This window comes from Macrotis lagotis, chromosome 1 (assembly GCF_037893015.1).
Source record: "Macrotis lagotis isolate mMagLag1 chromosome 1, bilby.v1.9.chrom.fasta, whole genome shotgun sequence".
Lineage (NCBI taxonomy): Eukaryota > Metazoa > Chordata > Mammalia > Peramelemorphia > Peramelidae > Macrotis > Macrotis lagotis.
In genome coordinates, this window is record NC_133658.1 from 151,460,553 (window position 1) to 151,481,702 (window position 21,150).

Here is a 21,150-nt window from a genome sequence, read left to right on the forward strand (position 1 = left end):
TGATACAGCACCTCCCAGTACTTTCAGAAATAACATTTACTGTTGTCTGCAGCACATTTTCTATGTGAGTGTGGAAATCTAGGTTAGGAGTTAATTGATGTTAACTCACCATCCAGAACCCAAGCATTCCAGCATCCTCTCCACCCCCAGAAATAAAATAACTAGAGTAATGCTAAGCCTTTAAGACTGTCTAGAATGTTGATCTTTTTTTAAGGGCAAACATTTGATACCAAAGGTGTTTTCCTACTTAGGAAAAAAAAAAGAACAAATGGAAATGAATTCTATTATTTCTAGTATATTCAGTTCTACAAACATATATATTTGCTTTCTGTATATGATTTTGTATATGATTCCTGAAAATACCTGAAAGAATACAGTCTGTATTCTATTGCTCATAATCCCTCATTTCAGGCATGTGCTGAAGCCAGCTATTTAGCTCACTAGTGGATCAGGATAGTTCTCCAGTTGATAAGTTTTCAGTGTGAACATTTGTACTTGAAAAATCAACAAATGCTATAAATCAGGGCTTGATTAATTGGTTTATTGATTATCTACACTTAAGAAAGTAATGGAGAAAATGTTAGTATTACAAATTAATCTTAAATGTGTCCTGCATACATTTTGTTTTTTGGAAAGTCAATCGTTAAACTTTTACCTGCACATCCATACCCCATTTCCCATCTGAATCTTGATCAACCAGATTATTTGTCTATCTATTTATGCTTCATAGTAATAAAAAAGAATATCTAATAGAAATAAAATGCAAGATAAAAATGAAATTATAATAGAAATTAAAGATAAAATAAAAAAATTATAACAAACAGCATCTCATTCATTATCTATTCTCTAATTGTTGTCACCCCCATTCCCAACCCACTTAAGAACCCCCCCAATACTCTTCTCATTCTCCAGAGTGAACTCAAATTAGGGCAGTTGTGACTTGCCAATTGTATAATTACTGAAGTTACTGGGTCTCATTAACTGATATGTAATCTCTTTAATAGATTGGTTTCAGGAGTCTGTAGCTAATATTTCTTGTAATAGAAGGACCCTTTTGAAGTTACAACCCCTCTATTCAAGTCAATAAGCATTTGTTAAGCACTTACTATGACTTGAAACTAGGGGCTGTCCTCCACTTGTAGCATGAGGGTGTTGTGCAGGCTCAAAGTGAATTAGAATAGACATTGCTAGCCTCTTCTCCTTTCTACCTTTCTCTAAGGGAGATTTTAATTCCTGCCAAGAGGGAAAGTGGGAGGTGAATGACAAGTACTTGACCATTTTGCTCCCCTTAGAGAGAATAGCAGACTAGAATTATACCTGTCTTCTCCCTTAAATATTCTTAGTCTAGAGGATGTGGTTTTCAGTTTTAAAATAACTTCTGATCACTGCTTCATTATTAAGGAAAACAGAAGGACCCCAAACTTTATATCCAAGATTTCACTCCCAACCAATGCCAGTTCCAAAATGAATATATCCACACACATTGCAATTATCAAAGAAACCTATTTATCCATTTCTATAGCAGAATAGAAATCAGAGGAAATATACCTAGAATGCATATTGGACAATACCTAATGAAGGTGACCTTTCATTGTGAATGAAGAAAGTCAATTCACCAGAAAGTGTCTCAGATCTCACCCAAGGTTCCCTGAAGTCTCAACTGTAAGCAAACTGGGGACAGGGGCATGATAGAGACCATCATTCTTCCCTGGGTATGTTTCTTCAGCAACCTGAAGTAAAGTTGTCAACTTCCATCATCTCTTGGAGCTGGAAGCCAAAAGCCCCCAAAGTTCTAAGAGACTCAGTGAGTCTGAGAAAAATTGCAGAGGCATTGAACTTGAAGAAAACTCAAGGTTCCCAAAGAGACTTGTTAAGGCAAAGAGAATTGATAAGACTGAAAAGATTGAAGCTCTTCCCACTCTTCCCACAGCCCCCAGATTTGGTCATTGATCTCTACCAATAAGAAAAGAATCTCATATCTTTGGGCTTTGAAGACTGCAGCTATATCTTGTTTTCCAGAATGGTGGTATAAAATTCAAATAAAATGGGGTTGCTAATTGTATATAAAGCTTTCAGGGGGCCATATATTCACTTAGAACAATAACTAACACTTATATATGCATACTTTGTGCCAAGCATTGGACTGTGCTCTTCATTATGATTATCTCATGGTAGGAAGGTAGGAGCTGTTATCCCCATTTAACAGATGAGAAAACTAAGGTAGACAGAGGTTAAGTGACTTTCCCAGGGTTACACAGCTTGTAAATGTCAGAGACTCAAGTTGAACTCAGGTCTTCCTGATTCCAGGCCTGGCACTCTACTGCACTATATTGCTACCCATTTAAAAATGTAATATTATCTATGTTTTGTCATATTTTTATGTATTTGATTTAATATTTCTCTTTTGCATTTTAATCTGGTTCTGACTGCACTCAGGAATATTTGTTATTAATGTAGGGCTGCATGTTTGACACCCCTCTTCTAGAACTTAGAGTTCTAGAGTAATAGAAGAGTAATGGATGACTATGAATTGAAGGAAAATAAATTTGGTTGGTGTCAGATTTCATACAGCTTCAAACATCAGGCTGAGGAGGAGCCTTTTGAGCAGGAGATTGACAGAGTCAGATAGGTGTATCTGGAGAGAGATTGGAGAGAGGAGATTACAGGCAATTTGGAGATTGTTAAAATAGTCCAGGGGAGAGTCACTGAGTGTCTGATCTGTTGGGAGCTGAGTGAGTAGAGATGTCAAGACATGCTCCTGAGCTAGAATCCATGAGATGCAGAAACAGAATGGAGGAAAGAAGCAAAAATGACTCTAAGGTTCTGAAGTCCTGGGACAAAAAGATATTGACAAAAATGGGAAAATGGGGGAGAAGTGTCAGGATAGGGGAAGTGTCTTGGATGTGTTGAGTTTGAGATGCTGATAGGACCTCTGGGTGAAGTCCAAAGACTGGAGTTTGGGGGAATGATGATGGAGAATGATAACCAAACTTGTGGGAGGTAATATCACTAATAAAGAATATAGAAGGAAAAGAGATGAGGGCCCAAGGGAGACTCATGTTGAAGGGGCCAGAGATAGATGATGAACCTGAAAAGGAAATTAAAGAGGAGTAGTCAGACAGGTAGGAGGAAAACCAATTGAAAGTGGAGCCATGAAACTGAGACAGAAGAAAGTCTCCAGTAGAAATGGTCAACCCCGGCAGGGAGAGGATGAAGACTGAGGAAACAGATTCCTGGATTTAGCTCCTTTTGGAACATAACTAGAGTTTATGATTGATATTTAGAATGTAACTAGAGTTTATTTTTGACTAAATAGTTGTAAAGAAGATCACACAAGATAGGATGGACAATTTTAATTGCTAATTTGAATTTCTATATAAGTAAACCTAATATGGTAAAAACTTAGAAGTGAACTTACAAATAACCTTACAGATAACTTTGCAACAAGTTTTGTCAATTTCTAAGATATAAAAGGAATTGATTCAAATTTATAAGGCTAAGAACCATTCTCCAGATAGATAAATGATGAAAGGACAGGAATAGCAAAGAGATTCAAACTGTCAACCATACTATGACAAAATGTAGCTAATAATCAGCAAAAATGTATATTAAAGAATCTTTGAGATTCCTCCTAACATCTGTAAGATTGACAAAAGAAGAAAATAGTGAATGTTGGATGAGCTGTAAAAAAATAACATGTAGTACTCACTGGTATACCACTGGTGAAACTGAATTAGTCTAATCATTCTGGAAAGAAATTTGGAACCAAAACTCAAAGGTCTATAAAACTTTGACCCAGCTATATCACTACTAGGTCTATTTGCCAAAGAGATCAAAGAAAGAGGAAAAGGACCTATGTATATAAAAATATTTGTGGCAGTTCTTTCCATGCCAAAAATTTGGGGGGGGGACTAAAAATAGGATATATAAATTCAGAGGAATATTACTGTGCAAAACAATGCTGAAATGGACAATTTCAGAGAAAAGTGGGAAGAATTTTGAACTGATGCATAGTGAAGTGAGTAGAACTAATTGAACAGTGTATACATGATAATATTATAGAGGCAGGACACTACTTGTTACTTTAAAAGTCAATACAATTTAGGAAAATCAAAGGCCAAAAATGACCTTTAGTTAAACTTAAAAATCTAGTAAAGAAAGCAACAAAAAGTTAAGTCTTTCAGTCATCTTTATTCATTAGTAATACCATCTACAATTTTCCCCCCTAATACTTCCTTTCTTTCAGATCTCTTGAAACTCCATCCCTCTATATCCTCAAAATTATATTATTTGAACCTGTACTTTTTATTTGGTTTCATCCATCTCTTCTTTCCTACCTTTGCCCTCTTTTTTCCCCCAGTGCTTCTTCCTCATAGCACACTGGGAGGTGTTATTAGAGACCAAATCTGGCTCTGTTTTTCTTGACAAAGAAAATCAGGGTTTATACATCTATTCCATTGATTGTCTGACATCCTTCCACTTTAGTGTTCTTGAATGATTTAGTTTAATTACATTTCATGCCAAGCTTTCTAAAAATGTTTTCCTCTCTACCACACTTGTTATGTTTATGAGATGGTACTGCTCATGGCCTTCCATCATCCTCCTCTGAAAGATTCCATAAGTGAATTTGTGCTCTAATCCAACATTACCCTTGGCCACCATTCCTCTCTAGGTGGAAAGAAGACGAAGTGTTTACAAGTGCTGTCTGAGATGGTTTCTAGTTCTCTATTATTTATATTGGTTAAAGTTGTATAGGAATTTCTGTTAGTCTGAGTCAATGTATTTTCCTTCATCTATATTTTTCACATCAGTGGCTTACTTAAATATTAGTCTAAGCTTAAATTGTTTTTAACAGCAATGTCTGTTCTCTTTAATCTTTTTTTTCCTATTCAATGTTGATTTAGATCCTTGTTCTAATAAGTTGACATTCCACTTGTACATTGACAGCTGATTTGGGAAATGACTCCCACATGGATAGTCATTTCCTGTCAAGATACAGTCACTTTCTTTTTTCCTGATATTAGGTACTTGTCATGATCACATATTTTCCAACTTTATTCTTTTTTTTCTAATTTATTTATTTTTCCAACAACATGCAAAGATAGTTTTCAACATTCATTTATTCTGGTAAGATTTTAAGTTTCACATTTTTCTCTTCCCTCCCTCCTCCCTTTCACAGAAATTAATCTGATATGGGTTATACGTGTATAACTATATTAAACATGTTTCCATATTAGTCATGTTGTGAAAGAATAATTGAAACAAAAGGGGAAAAAAATGAGAGGGAAAAAAAGTGAAAATAGTATGCTTTGGTCTGCATTCAGACTCCAAAGATCTTTCTCTGGATGTGGATAGCATTTTTCATCACAAGTGCTTTATAATTGTCTTTGTTCGTTGTACTGCTAAGAAGAGCTAAGTCTATTAAGGTTGATCATTGTTACAATGTTGCTGTTAGTGTGTACAATGTTCTGGTTCTACTTACTTCACTCAGCATCCTTTCATTCAAATCTTTTCAGGTTTCTCTGAAGTTGGCCAGCTCTTGATTTCTTAGAGAACAATAGTACTCCATCACATTCATATACCATAATTTGTTCAGCCATTCCCCAAATGATCCAACTTTATTATTAAAGGATTGAGGCATCCAGATCTATCCTTTTTTGTTTCTAAATCCTCAGCCATTTTCCTTCAGCATATTTTTCACTACTCCCTGCAGCATGCTCACCATTGCATTGAAATCATCCAGTTATTAAAATATATGTTGATCTAATTTGGAGGGGCTTCTCATGAAGGGGGAAAATGATCAGGTGGCCCATGAAGTTATATTTATTTTATTGCATTTGGATGCATGATAAAACCTATTCCAACACATTCATTTGCTTTTCCATGGGAAAATCTGTGAGTTACAGCATCTTTATTAGAGATTTTTAAGCTTTTATTGTGTATCATACACCCCTCCAGCAGTGTAATGCTTCTTAGAATAATGTTTTAAATTCATAAGATAAAATTTATAAAAAGGAAATTTGATTACATCAAAGGAAATCAATTACATCAAAATCCAATTACCAAAATATTTTTTATTTATTTAAAGCAATGGGATTAAGTGACTTGTCCAAGGTCACACAGCTAGGCAATTATTAAGTGTCTGAGGTTGGATTTGAACTCAGATCTTCCTGACTCCAGGGCCGGTGCTCTATCCACTATGCCACCTAGCTGCCCCCCAAATATTTTTAAAATAGGTTCTTGTACCCCCAATTAAGAGTCCCTAATTTAACTACAACCTTCTTATATCAGTCCATCAACATTTATTGAGCATTTATTAGGTGCCAGATATTGGGCTGGTGATAGAGGGAAAGGCCACAATGGTTCAAGGTGCTTAAGTTGTAAAGATGCAGATAACCATATATATATGACAGATCCAGATGAGATAGAAGGCAGTCTAAGAAGACAGGCATGTGGGTGAGGGTAAGAGGGGGAAAAGGCTTTCTTCTTTATGGCAAGGGTGTCAATTTGTTATTCTTTAGTTCTGAGGTGTGGCCACTCATCACACTCCAGTTCTAGGCCAACTTCTCTGAAATTTCCAAAGTAGCTACATTGTTTTATCTGGACAGAGGGGAGGAAAAGGATTTCAAGGCTGTGGCCAAGATCAGGGACTAGGTTGCTCTTGTCTTCTGTCTCAAAGAGACAGTGTATGAATGGAAGTTTCAGGAAGGCCATGGGAAGAACTTCCTAATAATTAGGATACCACTCCAGTATCTCTACTGTGATATCCCCAAATTGGGACACAAAAAGGCAAGTCAGGACTGAAGCAAATGAACAATTATTGTTCTGATGACATTTCCTCACCTTCATATCTTTTCCTTCTAGATGCATTCACTTTCTGCCTGAAGCCTTCCTAATGCCCTTACTCCCTCCCATTTGCCTTCATGGAAGCCCTTTTAGAATGCATTTTGCATCATCTTTTGTGTTTGTACCCCCAGCTGATTGGCTGATAACAGATTGTACTAAATGACCTCTTAAGATCCTTTCCAGTTCTAGAGTTTTGATCTTATTTCTTACTGATGAGTTCAGGAAGATGAGTCTTCTTGACTCCAGGCCTAGCCCTCTCTCTACTATGTGCACCCAGCTGCCTACAAGGAGGAAATCCATTCCAGCTCACAGTCTATCTTAGAAGAAAATAGGGAATCATTGAAGTTCATTGAGTTTCCTCCTTGATTTACAGAAGAAACTGGGGCCTCCAGAAGTCATAGAGTCAGTGACTGATAGATCTGGAGCTTGACTTTGGGTCCCATGACTCCAGGATCTGTCTCATTGCACTTCATCAATTGTGGAGAAGAGCAGATTTAAGGTGCAAGGGAAAATGTTGGATACTCAAGCTAGCAGAGGGAGAGCCAGTTTAGTGGTTAGGCTTGGAGAATGGTTACCTAAAGAACCTGTGACCCACCGCCCTCTAGATAAGAGTTCTGACCTGGAGTCAAGAGGACCTGAATTCAAATCTGAACTCAGGCACTTGCTAGCTATATGACCCTGGGCAAGTAACTTAACTTTTGTCTGCTTCAATTTCCTCTGCTGTAAATTGAGGAGAATAATCGCCCATCTCAGGGTTGCTGTGAGGATTAAATGAGATGATAAAGTACTTATCATAGTGTCTAGCACATAATAGGAGACTATAAGTGCTTTCTATTACTATCATTATCATCTCTTCCTTTTAAAGACTTGAACTAGACCCTGAGAGATGGAGAGTGATAAGAAGATAAGAGAGAGCAAATATGAAAAACAATAACCTAGACTTACATAGTGCAGTGCTTTATAACCAGAGCCATAATTAGGGCAATTAACCTCTGGAAGCAGAGAGATGGTTCATTGGATGAGCACTGGGCTTGTAATCCAGAAGACCTGAGTTCAAATACAGCCTCAGATAATACCTGTGAGATCCTGGGCAAATGATTTAATCTCTAATTGCCTTAATCTACTAGAGAAGAAAATGGCAAAATCACTCCAGTGTCTTTACCAAGAAAATTCCCAAGGACAACATTAGAGTGCTATGGTCCACAGGGTCATGAAGAGTCAGATGTGATTGAACAACAACCACCTGACCATTGCCCTAAGGGAACAAAAATTTAATACATGTAACTCTTTCAATAGAAATAACTGAATTTAGTATCTACTTAGTATTTCCTTCCCTTAACTTAATTTTTCTTAAAAGCTTCTTGTCTTGTTTTCATTTCATGAATTCTAAAACTGAATTGAAGGATCTTGCTTCTTGTTCCTTACAGCTATTTGCAATTTATGAGATTATTTGTTCACTGTTTCCTAAAAGGATAGGATAGCGATTGAGACTGATAAAAGAATTATTTCTTTTTTGTTTTTTAAAGAGTTTGAAGCCAGTATGTTCCATTTCAGCATCCCAACAGCTGGGGAAGAAGGCAGAAATTAAACTGACATGTAACAATGGCCAGGGTCTGCCAACTGATGGCCACTTTAGGGGCTATAGGACAAGAGAGGGAAGGCCGGTTAGCATACAGCCCACTCAGTTGCTGAAGATGCAAAGGTCTGGCTGGTCCCTGAACAAGTGCAGCACAAGAAGAAATACAAGAGGAAAGAAATTTAAGACAATCCCTTTCTTCAATGAGACACAGATTTCTTGTTAAATAGAAAAAAAGAGTTTCATCTCTTGAGGCAGATATTGTGCTTTTAAATTACAGTTTCCATCTGATGTCTTAAAGCTCCAAAGAGCTCCAAGTATCCATGACATGTTGCTATTACTTAGGCTGGGGAAATGGTTTCCCACATAAAAAAGGAATCATTTATGGTTTTATGCTAAGTGTTCTTAATCTGGTGTTCATAAACTTAAAATTTTTTTATTCAATGTAATTGGTTTCCTTTGTAAAATTATATATCTTATGCATTCAAAAACATAGATGTAGGGAACTTCTTGGTGAAGGGGATTCCTTTACATTAGAGGTCAGCACCTTCTCTACAACTTAAGGTCTTAAAGGTGCCTAGAATACTTAGAGGGTAAGTGATTTGTGCAGGTCACATTGTTTCATCATCATTTCTCTGAAATTGATTATTTCTTTTTTTCTTTTTTTATGGTTTATTAAGGAAAGGAAAAGGGAAATAATAACACCATTATTAGATAGTATTAACAGCTATGTAATTTCATTAAGAAAATAGTTTCATAGAAACTCAAACTTTTTTTTTACAACAAATGGCACAGCATCCAAATTCATTTATTTATTTATTTTATTTTGTCCAAATAATGTTTTTTATACATTACTAAAATATTCTTGTTTAAGAGTAAACATAATACTCCCTTCTTCCCAAAAAATATAGATGCTCATGAACGATAAAGTAAAGGTGAGAGAAAAAATTAAAATTAAAATAAAAAAAATAATAATAGTAGGTATGGCCAGGTGGCACAGTGGACAGAGCACCAGCCCTGGAGCCAGGAGCACCCGAGTCCAAATCCAGCCCCAGACACCCAACCATCACCCAGCTGTATGACCCCATGCAAGCCACCCAGCCCCATTTGCCCTGCAACCCCCCACCAAAAAAACAATAATAATAGTAAAAAAGGTGCTTTAGTCTGTGTTCCAACACCATCAGCTCTGTGGATCACATTCTTTTGTTTTTGTTTTTGTTTTTTTGTTTTTTGTTTGTTTGTTTTTTAGGTTTTTGCCAGGCAAATGGGGTTAAGTGGCTTGCACATTCTTTGTAAGTCCATCACAAAAGTTACTTCCACATTTTTCCACCATTGCCATTGCTGATCACAACTCCCTCCATTTGTACTTCTCCACTACCATGTACTATATTTTCTCTCTCCTTTCACTCTGACTCTGCTGTAGGGTAGCTGAGTGGCACAGCAGACAGATCCCTGGCCCTGGGGCCAAGTGGCCCTGAGCCCACATACCACCCCTTAGGCCCAGCATCCACTCGGCCCTATGGTCCCGGACAGGCCATCTAATCCCAGCCCCTTGCAAGAAGTAAAAAAGAAAATATGTTATATCTGACCACTCCCCACCATGGTCCATCCTCTCCTCCGTCACTTACATCCCCCCCCTTCCCCCTGTCCCCCTTCACTCCTTCTTACTCCAGATGTCTATACCCCATTGAGTATATATGCTGTTTCCTCTCTTAGCCACCTCTGATGAGAGCAAAGATTCCCTCATTCCCCCTTGCCTTCCCCCCTTCCATATCACTGCAATAGCTCATTGTAATAAAGAAAAATCTTATATGAAATATCTTAGCCTATTCCACCTCTCCTTTTTCTTTCTCCCATTACATTTCCCTTTTATCTGACTCCATTTTTACACCACATTATATCTTCACATTCAGCTTTCTCCTGTGCTTCATCTATAAAAGCTCCTTCTACCTGCTCTATTAAATGAAAAGGTTCATATGAGTATTATCAGTATCATTTTTCTATACAGGAATACATGTAGTTCATCATCATTAAGTCCCTCATATTTTCCCCTTTTCCTCCATTCTCTATGCTTCATCTGAGTCCTGTATTTGAAGATCAAACCTTCTGATCAGCTCTGGCCCTTCGAACAGGAACATTTGAAATTCCCCTGGTTCATTGAAAGTCCATTTTTTTCCCTGGAAGAGGACATTCAGTTTTTCTGGGTAGTTGATTCTTGGTTGCATTCCAAGCTCTTTTACCTTCTGGAATATTATATTCCAAGCCTTATGGGCTTTTAATGTAGTTGCTGCTAAGTCCTGTTTGATTCTGACTGCAGCTCCATGATATTTGAATTGTGTCCTTTTGGCTGCTTGTAATATTTTCTCTTTGACTTGGGGGTTCTGGAACTTGGCTATAATATTCCTGGGTTTTTTTTTTTTTTCTGGATCTCTTTCTCAGGGAGATTGGTGGATTCTCTCCATTTCTTTTTTTGCCCTCTGCTTCTGGGATATCAGGGCAATTTTCCTAGAGTAATTCTTTGAAATTGATGTCCAAGCTCTTTTCCTGATCATGACTTTCAGATATTCCAATAATTTTTAAATTATCCTTCCTAAATCTGTTTTCCATTATCAGTTGTTTTTTCAATGAGATGTTTCACATTTTTTTTTAGGTTTTTGCAAGGCAAATGGGGTTAAGTGGCTTGCCCAAGGCCACACAGCTAGGTAATTATTAAGTGTCTGAGATCAGATTTGAACCCAGGTACTCCTGACTCCAAGGCCAGTGCTTTATCCAGTACACCACCTAGCCGCCCCTGGTGTTTCACATTTTCTTCTAATTTTTCATTCTTTTGGTTTTGAAGTATTGTGTCCTAATTTCTCATAAAATCAGCAGCCTCCCTCAGTTATTTTCTTTGTCTGAAGGATTTGTTTTCCTCAGAGTGCTTTCTTCTCTCTTTTTCTATCTGTCTAGTTCTGCTTTTTAAAGAATTCTTTTCCTCAATAACTTTTTGAACTGTTTTATCCATTTGACCTATGCTGTCTTTTATAACATATTATTTTCTTCAGCATTTTTTTGGATCTCCTTGACTAAGCTGCTGACTTCATTTTCATGTTTTTCCTGCATTTCTCTCATTTCTTTTCCCAATTTTTCTTCTATCTCCCTCACTTGATTTTCAAAGTCTTTTTTGAGCTCTGTCATAGCCTGAGCCCAATTTCTGTTTTTTTCTTGGAGTCTTTAGATGCAGGAGCTTGTACTTCCACATCTTCAGATTGAGTGTTTTGATCCTTCTTGTGATCAAAGTATTTCTTAATGGTGTTCCTCTTTTATCTCTGCTTACTTATTTCTCCAGCCTGTGCCTGGTTTGGGGGTACTTCCTGAGCTTTTGAGTATTATTGGGGCACCCCGCACAAGGATCTCCGTGTGTGAGGCTCTGTCTTCCCTCTTGGTCTTTGAATGACCATAAGCGCACCCCTCTGCCACAGGGCCGAGGTAGGGGGGGTGCTGTTCTATGGGGGTCCAGACTATGATCAGGATCTGAATGTGGTCAGAACCCCAGAGTCCTGTTCCAAGGACAGAAGACAGAGCTTGGCAGTCTCTCTCTCAGTCTCAGAGTTCTTAAATCTTTTTAAATTGTTTTTCTTTATAATGTTGTTACTGAGTGAATTACTCTCCTGGTCAGCTTGCTTTCCTCTGTATCAGTTCATACAACTCTTCACAGGTTTCTCTGAATTTGTCCCTTTCATATTTCCTAGGTGGCTTCAGTGTTTTTCTGCCAAACCATGCTGCCTCTCTCTATCATCTTATCTAAGAAGCTGAGTCAGGGGTTGCATCAGTTCTAAATATCCTAGAATTAGCTCTGGGGATCATGTATAGTTTCAAGAAATGCTGCAAAGCCTTCTTCATTCTAAGGAATAGCACTCCTTTGTCCCATATGGCCCATGCATAATTTGGGTTCATTTGTAGTCCATCTCACCCTAAAATGAATCCTAAGAATGTTGCCTGGCACTGATGAAAATCCCTTTTTTCTAAATTACTATTTAAATTGCGACATCACAGTTTGTGACTTTTGTGGCGGAGCTTGAGGCACCACAAAATGAAATGCTGAGACTATTGCAATAACCTTCTAATTGTTCTCTCTACAATTTTTCAAAGTCACCTTCCTGAAGTATAATTTTGATTATGTCACCTTCTCCTAACTCAATAAACTCGAATAGGTCCATATTACACATTCCAGGGTCAAATATATAAAGTCCTTTGTTTGGTATTTAAAGCTCTTCACCTTCCTACCTTTGTAGACTTCTCCTATTTCTCTCCCCTCCAAATGCAAACGCATGGAGATAGGAAATGGCATTGGACCTGTAGAGTTTGTAGTGGAATAATTTTTAATAAGACTGGAAAGGTAAGTTTGGGCCTAGAGAAATTTATATATTTGAACCTAGAAGTGGTAATGAGGTTGTTGTTCAGTCACGTCTAAATTTTTGTCACCCTATGGACCATAGGACATCAAGACTCTCCATGGGACTTTCTTGGCAAAGATACTAGAGTAATTTCTCCAGTGGTTTAAGGAAAATAGAGGCTAACTGACTTGCCTAGGATCATACAGTTAGTAAGTATCTGAGGCTGGGTTTGAACTCAATTCTTCCTGACTCCAGTTCCAATGATCTATCCACTGAGACATCTTAGCTGCCCCAGCAGGGTGTACTAGAGTTCACTGAGTAGGGGATTGATGTGATAAGATCTGTACTTTAGTACTGATGCAAATAATGAATTAGAATGAGAGAAATTTTGAGGCCAGGAAACTACTACAGTCATCCACAGGAGATATGATGGTGGCTTTGTGAGAGAAGACTTATGTAAGAGGTACTCTGAGGATCAAAATAGCAAGATTTGGCCACTTAATTGGATAAGTGGGTGAAGGAGATTCCTATGTAAATGGATGAGCTGGATGAGGTGTGTGGTGGTTTGGACCCAGAAGGAAAAGTGGTCCTCTTCCATTTGTACCCCAATGGAAACACATCATGAAGTGTTACTTCTTTTCTTTCTTGCCACATTTTTCTTCCTTTGAATCAGAAATCTTTCTCCTTCCTGGTGTTGAGTTTGCTTTGGAAGCCCCAGTCAGAGAAGGCATGAGCTGGACCATTGGCTGCTTTACTCCTTTACACTTGACTGGAATCAGACTGGAATTGAGAACCCCCACACACAAGACCCCACCCTCTCCTCTGTGCTGGCTCCAGCCGTCTCTGCACTTAGTCTCCCTCTTAAGGGGCCCAGTGTGTTCCTAAAGAAGAAGTTGCTTGTTTGTCTTTCCCTCCTCCTGAGGGCAGTGACCCCTGTCTCTTACTCTGCAAACCTTCCTTTGTATAGATAGGCACACAGTGGGCGTTGGTAAATATTGGTTGATGATGAGGAGCCCGACTGCTGGTTTAATCTTGTCTCCCTTCTGGATTATTTTGTTTTTACTTTCCTCACTGTATTTCCACCCCTTCTCCCCCAGAAATGTCAAGCTTCATAAGCAGAGGAAGTGAGACCCGGACCTCTAGCTCCTCTCCCTGGCTGCTCCAGGTGGATGGGGGAGTGACAGACAGAGTTAAGATCCTGATTCCTGTATCTGAGGCTTTGGAAATCTCTTTACTGTGGAAGGGCCCCATACTCTGCCAAGGGCCTGAGGCAGAGGGATCCAGGGAAGGAGAAATGATGGAATCCCTTTAGGTTAATGTGAGTTCATAAATTAAGTTAGATCAGAGCAGAGATTCTAAACACTTTTTTGTGTATGTCTTAGACCCTTTTGACTCTCTGTTGTGGATTACAGACCTTTTCTCAAAATAATATTTTAAAATGCATAAGATAAAATACAAAGGATTACAATGGGAAAGTATATTCAAAATTCATATACCCCACTTTAAAATTCCTCAGACAAAGAGGTAATGTTCAGTTGTGCCCAACTCTTCATGGTCCCATTTGGGGTTTTCTTAGCAAAGATACTGTAGTGGTTCACCATTACCTTCTTCAGTTCATTTTATAGAGGAGGAAACTGAAGCAAGCTGGATTAAGTGACTTGGGTTAAGTGTTCCAGGCTAGACTTAAACTCAGATCTTCCTGACTCCAGGCCAGGTGTTCTATCCACTGTTCCACCCACCTGCTCTTAAAAAAGGAACAGTCAGTTAGTATTGAAACCTGGGCTTGAGCCATAGTTAGTAATAGTTATAATAGCTAGTAAAATCTGTGTGGTAGTTCCTATTATTACCTGAGATGTAAATGTTATCGTTATCCCCATTTTACAGTTGAGGAAACTGAGGCTGACAAAGTTTAATCTTCTTAGTCAGATCACATACAGCTAGGAAGTGTCCAAAGAGGGGATTTGAAAATTAGTTCTTTTTGACTCCAAATCTAGCACAAAGTCTATTTCATCACTAAATCCCTTAATTGGATTTGCTTCTGTTGGAAGCACTGACTGGGTTAGGGCAGGGATGGGAAAGAGCCTCATCTCTACTCTTGGAAATTCTAGAGAGGAGAACTAGATCACATAGTTTTTCTTAAAATTGCTTCCAAAACCCAAAGAACCTTGCAGTTCTATTTGCAGCTGGCATGACCATGAAAAGTAAAGACTGATTTTGTATGTGTGAATGTTTACTAAACAGACCAGAATTTATCCATCCCTAGGATTATTGTATTCCAAAGTAGTCACTTTGGGAGCTGGCAGTCCTGCTGCTTTAAACTCAGAGTATGTCTGGCACTAACTCTTCTCTGAGAATCTTTTTTTGGTGCCAGTTTATGAGTCACTTGGGGAAAAAATTTTCCCCTTTTCTTGGCTTTATAATGACAGCTCTGTTTGGACCCACAGTGGTGTTACCCAACTTGGTCACTCATTTTCATTACTGACTTTAGTAAATACCAAGTGTAGATGCCGGCTGAATCAGTGGAAAGATTTCTGACTTTGGAGCTAGAAGGTCTAAAATTTAAATCTCAACAACGAAATTTCCTAATTCTGTGATTCAGGAAGTCATATTTCCTCCTTGAGTTTCAGTTTTCTCACCTGTAAAATGGGAATAAAAATTACATTATCTACCTTGCAGGGGTGTTGCATAGAAGTGTTTTATTAGAACTTAAATTGCTTTATAAAGAGGAGCTACAGTCAGTAACGCTGGATGGTGCTTGACTCAGCACCTAATCTTACTCCTTATTCAGCAGAATGGACTTATCCAAGGTCAGAAATCGGAAATCAGAGCCATCCTCTAAGAATGAACATTTCTCAGGACTTAGTAAATTCTAAAGAAGGTATCAGTTCTGAAGAGAAATTAAAGAGTTAATTAAAGGAATAAAAGGTCCATCTATCCCTTTGACCATCTGCAGTTTTTTGTCCAAGATGTGTATACAAATATATTAGTTACATGGATTCTCTAGCCACCTGAATATTAGAGTCTATACAATAGTTACTCTTCATCCATTAGGTTTTATCTGTATCAATTGTTAGGCCCAAATCTTTTATTTTCTTTTTAAAATTAAAGTTTATTTTATTTTCAGAAGGCCCAACTGTTTAGTGCTTATGGTCCTCCTGACTCCAGGGCCAGTGCTTTATCCATTGCACCACCTAGCTGCCCCAAGTGTTTATGGATCTTATTTAGTATGCTCTAGAGTATTGGGGCAGCTGGGTGGTGCAGTGGATGGAGTGCTGGGCCTGAAGTCAAGAGGACTTGAAATCAAATTCAGCCTAAGACATTTACTATGTGACCCTGGGCAAGCCACTTAACCCTGATTGCCTCAGTATCTTTGCCAAGAAAACCAAGTAGGGTCATGGAGAGTTGGGCTCAACTTGAAACACAGTAACAAACAACAAGAATATTCCAGGATTTGATGCAATAAGCAGTGTCATTTGCAAACAAAAGCATCTGTAGAAACCCATTTGCCCTTCACATTCTCTATAATTGTGCACAAAAGCCTTTTGCAAGCATGTGCCTCCCTGTTTTAGAATCTGCTTCATATCAATAATCACATTATCTCTAATTTTTTATACCCAGGAATCATTTGTGACAATAAGGCTGGAACCTGTAAGGTGTCTTTTTTACAATTATTTTTCATAAACAACAAACATTATGTAAAAGGTTTTTTATATTCTTCATATCTTTCAGTCATGTGATGGTGAAGTTGTGAACTGATAGTTTTGTTAAAAAAATTTTACCTGCCTTTTTCTTCCTTTTATCATTATTTCAGCAGCATTGCCTAGTTTCGTCTCTACCTTTTTGTCTTATCCTCATTTCCTGATAATAAGAATAAGAATAATAAATAAAATTTCTTTCATATTTCTTCCTTATTAGCTTCCCTCCACTAGTAGGCTAAAAATTATGTAATGAAGTATTAGAAAATACTAAGTAAGGTGCAGTCTATTATAAAGGTCTTTATTTTATTTTGGAGGCAATCAAGTTAAGTGACTTGTCCAAGGTCACACAGTCAGTAAGTGTCTAAGATCATATTTGAACTCAGGTCTAAATGATTCCAGGGCTAGTGCTCTCTCCACTGCACCACTTAGTTGCACCTATAAAGCATTTTAACAATTAGGCAGAGAAGTTTGGAACTGATAGAGTAATAAGCAATCATTAAGGAGAATTGATGGGACTTGGCTGATTCTATATTAGGGATGAAAGAGTAGGAAAAGTCAAAGGTTATGAATGGGATGTTACACTGTTGTAGCTTAAGAAATGATGAAAAGAATAATTTCAGAAACACCTGGGAAAGCTTGTTCGAACTTATACAGAGCAAAGTAAACAAAACCAGGAAAATAACTTACACAATAATAACATTATAAAGACAAACAGTGATGAGCCCAAGAATGATCTTTGCAACAGTCTACCATAATCCAGAGGTAATGAAGTGGGAGATCTCCATTTTTGGACATGGCTAATGAGAATTTGTTGTACTTGGCTATGTTTATCTGTTAGATAGCTTTTCTTTTTTAATAACAATAAGGGGATGGGGTAGAGAAGAGAGAAAATAAATGCTTGTTCATTGAAAACAATCACTTAAAAAAAAAGTCAGAGGTAATATCCAGATTTTGAACCTGAGTGAGGAGAATGGCATAGAAGGAATGAAGAAATTGGGCAAACTGATTTGTTGGCTTGTGAAAGACAGAGACTCATTAGTACTTAATTCTTCTTTTTTGTAGCCTCATCTGGTCACCATGAAGCTACACCAAACCCCCCAGAGACTCCTGTTAATGCTGCTATACTTCCTGGGCATTGCTTCCAGATCAAGTGCCTCGTCTCTTGGACCATCAGCCATCACTGCTGCCTCTTTCCTTCAAGACCTCATGAATCGCTATGGTGAAGCAGACACCCTCACCCTGCAGCAACTGAAGGCCCTACTCAATCACCTTGATGTAGGGGTTGGAAGGGACAATATCACCCAGCCAGAGTTGGAACAGAGGAATCTTTCTAGGGTAAACATGCTTTCTATCTTATCCAGCACAAGAAGGAGTAGCTGACAAAAAGCTGATTTCTTCATCCATTTGTCAATGGACTCAGTACTGAGTCTTCAGTATTGGCTTAATAATAGTAGTAATAGTAATTTATCTTTCTCTAGTCCTTTAAGGTTTGCAAAGGCTTCTCCTCATGAGAGTCTTATTTTATACAGTCTTAATGCAGTTTTAAGCTATCAAACCAATATCTGAATTTTATAAATAAGGAAGCTAAAATTTAGAGAATTTTAGAGCATCAAAGCTAGAAGAGATCTCAGAGATCATCTAGTGCTGGGATTCCTAACTGTTTCTGGGTCATGGATCCCTGTTGTGGTTAGTCTGGTAAAGTCTATGGACTCCTCAGAATCATATTTATAATTGCATAAAACAAAAAAATACATTGATCGAAAGGAAACCAATTATATTGAAATATAGTTATTAGACTTCCAGAAAAAAAAAGTTTTTGCTTCCCAGTCCATTTTACAGCTGAGGCCATTGAGATCCTAAGCCACAAAGCAGCTCACTTGAGGTCATACAGCTAATGAATGTCAGCCCTGGACCTAGGGCAAAAGATGCAGAAGAGAGAGAGCATTTGGAAAGCATTAACTATGGGCTTAGAGGTCTGAACTCCCTCAAAAAGTTTGTGCAGCACTTTCACTTGTATGATGTCATTTGATCCTCATTGGTTGATTCTTGTTCTTCATTATGAAAGAAAACCAAAATGACACTGCTGTGTTAAAGAGATAGAAACCCCTTCAGAGAGGTTTTACAGATGAGGAAACTAAAGCTCAGAGAGGGTCACTGAACTAGAAAGTATGTAAAATGGTATTCATACTCCTGCCTACTACTTATAAGTTTTTCACGATGCACAACACATGATGTATTCCTTTGGGAAGGGAGGTGGAGGAGTCTGAAAACATGACAGTGGTCTGGTCAGTTCAACCCCTTGTGGAGGAGGGTGATGAAGGTGGAGATGAGACTGGAGGGCATGCTGTAGTGAGGATTCATTCTGCAGCCAGAGTCTAGGGGAACATGTAAGGTAGAAGAGGGGTTAGACTCATCTTTTTATTCACACTGGGGGCTGGGCAGGGGTTGGGTGCCTCCACCCTGGATACTTGTCCCAGTACAGTAGAGAATCCTCTTGGGTGTGGGTTTGTCTAGATCAGTGACTCTTCATTTCTGTGACTTAAGGCTTCATTCTGGTGTTGCCTTTGCTCTGAAGCTTTCCCTGATCTCCCTTCTCAAAGTGACTTGAGATCCCTCTTTGTTTAGTTCTTTCCTTTGACCCTATTATGCCTTGCCTTATCTCAGTTGTGCTATATCCCTCTAAAACCATTGAATGAGCTTCAGGAAACTAGGGAACAGAAAGGATAAGGAGGGCTTAGAGTCAGGAGAATCTAACTGTGATTCTTGCTTCAAACACTTACTAGCTGTGTGACCCAGCCTCAGTTTCCCTATCTATGAACTGAAGGTAATAATATCACCTACCTCACAGAGGTAAGCAGATAACACATGAAGTGCTTTGTAAAACTTAAAATATTATATAAATGCTAGTTATTATTGTTATTATTATTATTATTATTATTATTGGCAGGGACTGTAGTTTTTCATTTTTATATTCCCAGTGCTTTATGAATAGTCGGCACTTATGTTTATTGAATTATATCATAATAGTGGATTCATATTCCTGAGTAGAAGTGAACAAAAAGGTCACAAAGTCACTTTGCTATAATTCAGTATAATACTGCATTCCCCAAAAGGACTATGATATGCAAAATCTCAAAATAAAAACCAAGGGGCTTATGGGGAAAATGGTGTTAAAATTACAACACTCAAAAACTTCATCAGAGATACATGAAAAAGCATTGGAACTGGATAGTACATTTTTTATACAGCTTAGATGGTGGAGAAATATATAAATGCTGCAACGTAGCCTGCTTCCCAGTTTCCAAGGGTTGGACTAGGTACTTTAACCATGGTGGAAGGTTGGAGTTGGAGGTGGAGAAGAATCAGACCAATTCTCTTCTCTCAGCTCCTGCTGTATCAGAAGATAGACAATAAATGAGGCACTTCCCCTTGATAAAGCTCTGAAGTTTGCTTGTGGAAGTGGGTGTTAGAAGGGTTGCAACTTGTGAGTTATTGTGAAGCATGCTGCAATTTTCTCTATTCTCAGTTGTTTCTCAAAATCAAGTATAAGCAAACGTGACATTTGAATAATATCCAAAATGCTGCCTAATGTTGCAATTGTGTTGGAACAAATTCAGGTTTTAGAAGTAAGCACTATAGCAGAAATGATTGTATGTAGGTGGAGCCAGGTCATAGTGAGCCTTTAACCTGTCTTGTTTTGTTGTTGTTGATTTTTTTTTTTATGAAGAAGCCAGGGGAGGTTTGGAGAAAATGGGAAATAGAGTGGATGTCTAATTCATAGCTGCAATTCCTGGATATAATTGGCCTCTAAAGGTCAAGGGAAGAGTTCTGGACTTTCAAAGCAACTTCATCACCAGAAAAATTGGAAATTTCTAAATTTCCATGAATGTGGAAAACTGTCTTCTCTTTTTGAAAGACCTCTGAGTGAGGTTTCTGTGTAAAGAAAAAGCAAAGTTTTTGGATTCATGGGGAACTTTGTTTTTTCTGTTCTCCCCACTTTTCTCACCAGTGTTTTAGCTCTGCAGACCTCTTTGTTGCCCATAATTTCAATAACCAGTCGAGGATCAGCAAGCTTGAGTTCCAGGAATTCTGTCCCACAATCCTGCAGCAGCTGGACTCCCGAGCCTGTACATTGGAGAACCAGGAGAATGAGGAGGATGAGCAGACAGAGGAAGGGAAACCGAGTGCACTTGAAGGTAAGCAATCCGTGAGAGACAGGGTGTCTGACGACAAGGTCGCTCCTCCCTCTGGGCTTCCTCAGCATTCCTTGTGCACCACCACAGGTGGCTTGGTGATGTTGCCCTGGTCTCCCCTTCCTAGTACCTGCCTGGCCCAGGGTACAATGATGCAGAGAGGAACAACTATACTATCAGTTATTCTCTCTATTGCTGATTCTGACCAAACATGTTGTCATACTCACATTATAGGCCTGTCTTTAGGCCTGAGAATTGAATACTCCTATTTGGCCAGATTTTAAAAATGGAGAACAAAATAAGAGGTGATCTAAACTTTCCTTCGAGGCCCTCCACAGACTGGATCCATTCTACCTTTCTAGACTCATCTCTAATAACTTTCCTACACAAATGCTTCCTTCCCACCAAACTGCACTTTGTCTCTTAGTAACTTCTGTTGCCCCCCCCCCCCCCTTCTGTGA

The 21,150-nt window shown here is 38.4% G+C and overlaps 1 protein-coding gene across 3 annotated transcripts in view; it reads left to right on the forward strand.

Moving 5' to 3' along the window:
• Positions 1-21,150, forward strand: part of SLC39A14 (solute carrier family 39 member 14) — a 51,989-nt gene that overhangs the window by 18,454 nt on the left and 12,385 nt on the right. For 2 of the 3 annotated variants that reach the window (XM_074209139.1, XM_074209141.1), the window contains exons 2-3: positions 17,559-17,831; positions 20,506-20,692. In XM_074209139.1, the coding sequence (XP_074065240.1) occupies positions 17,574-17,831; positions 20,506-20,692 (445 nt within the window). In that variant the 5' untranslated portion in view covers positions 17,559-17,573. Of the gene's footprint in view, positions 1-11,956; positions 14,117-17,558; positions 17,832-20,505; positions 20,693-21,150 lie in introns of those variants that run through there. The other variant, XM_074209140.1, reaches the window with a different exon arrangement.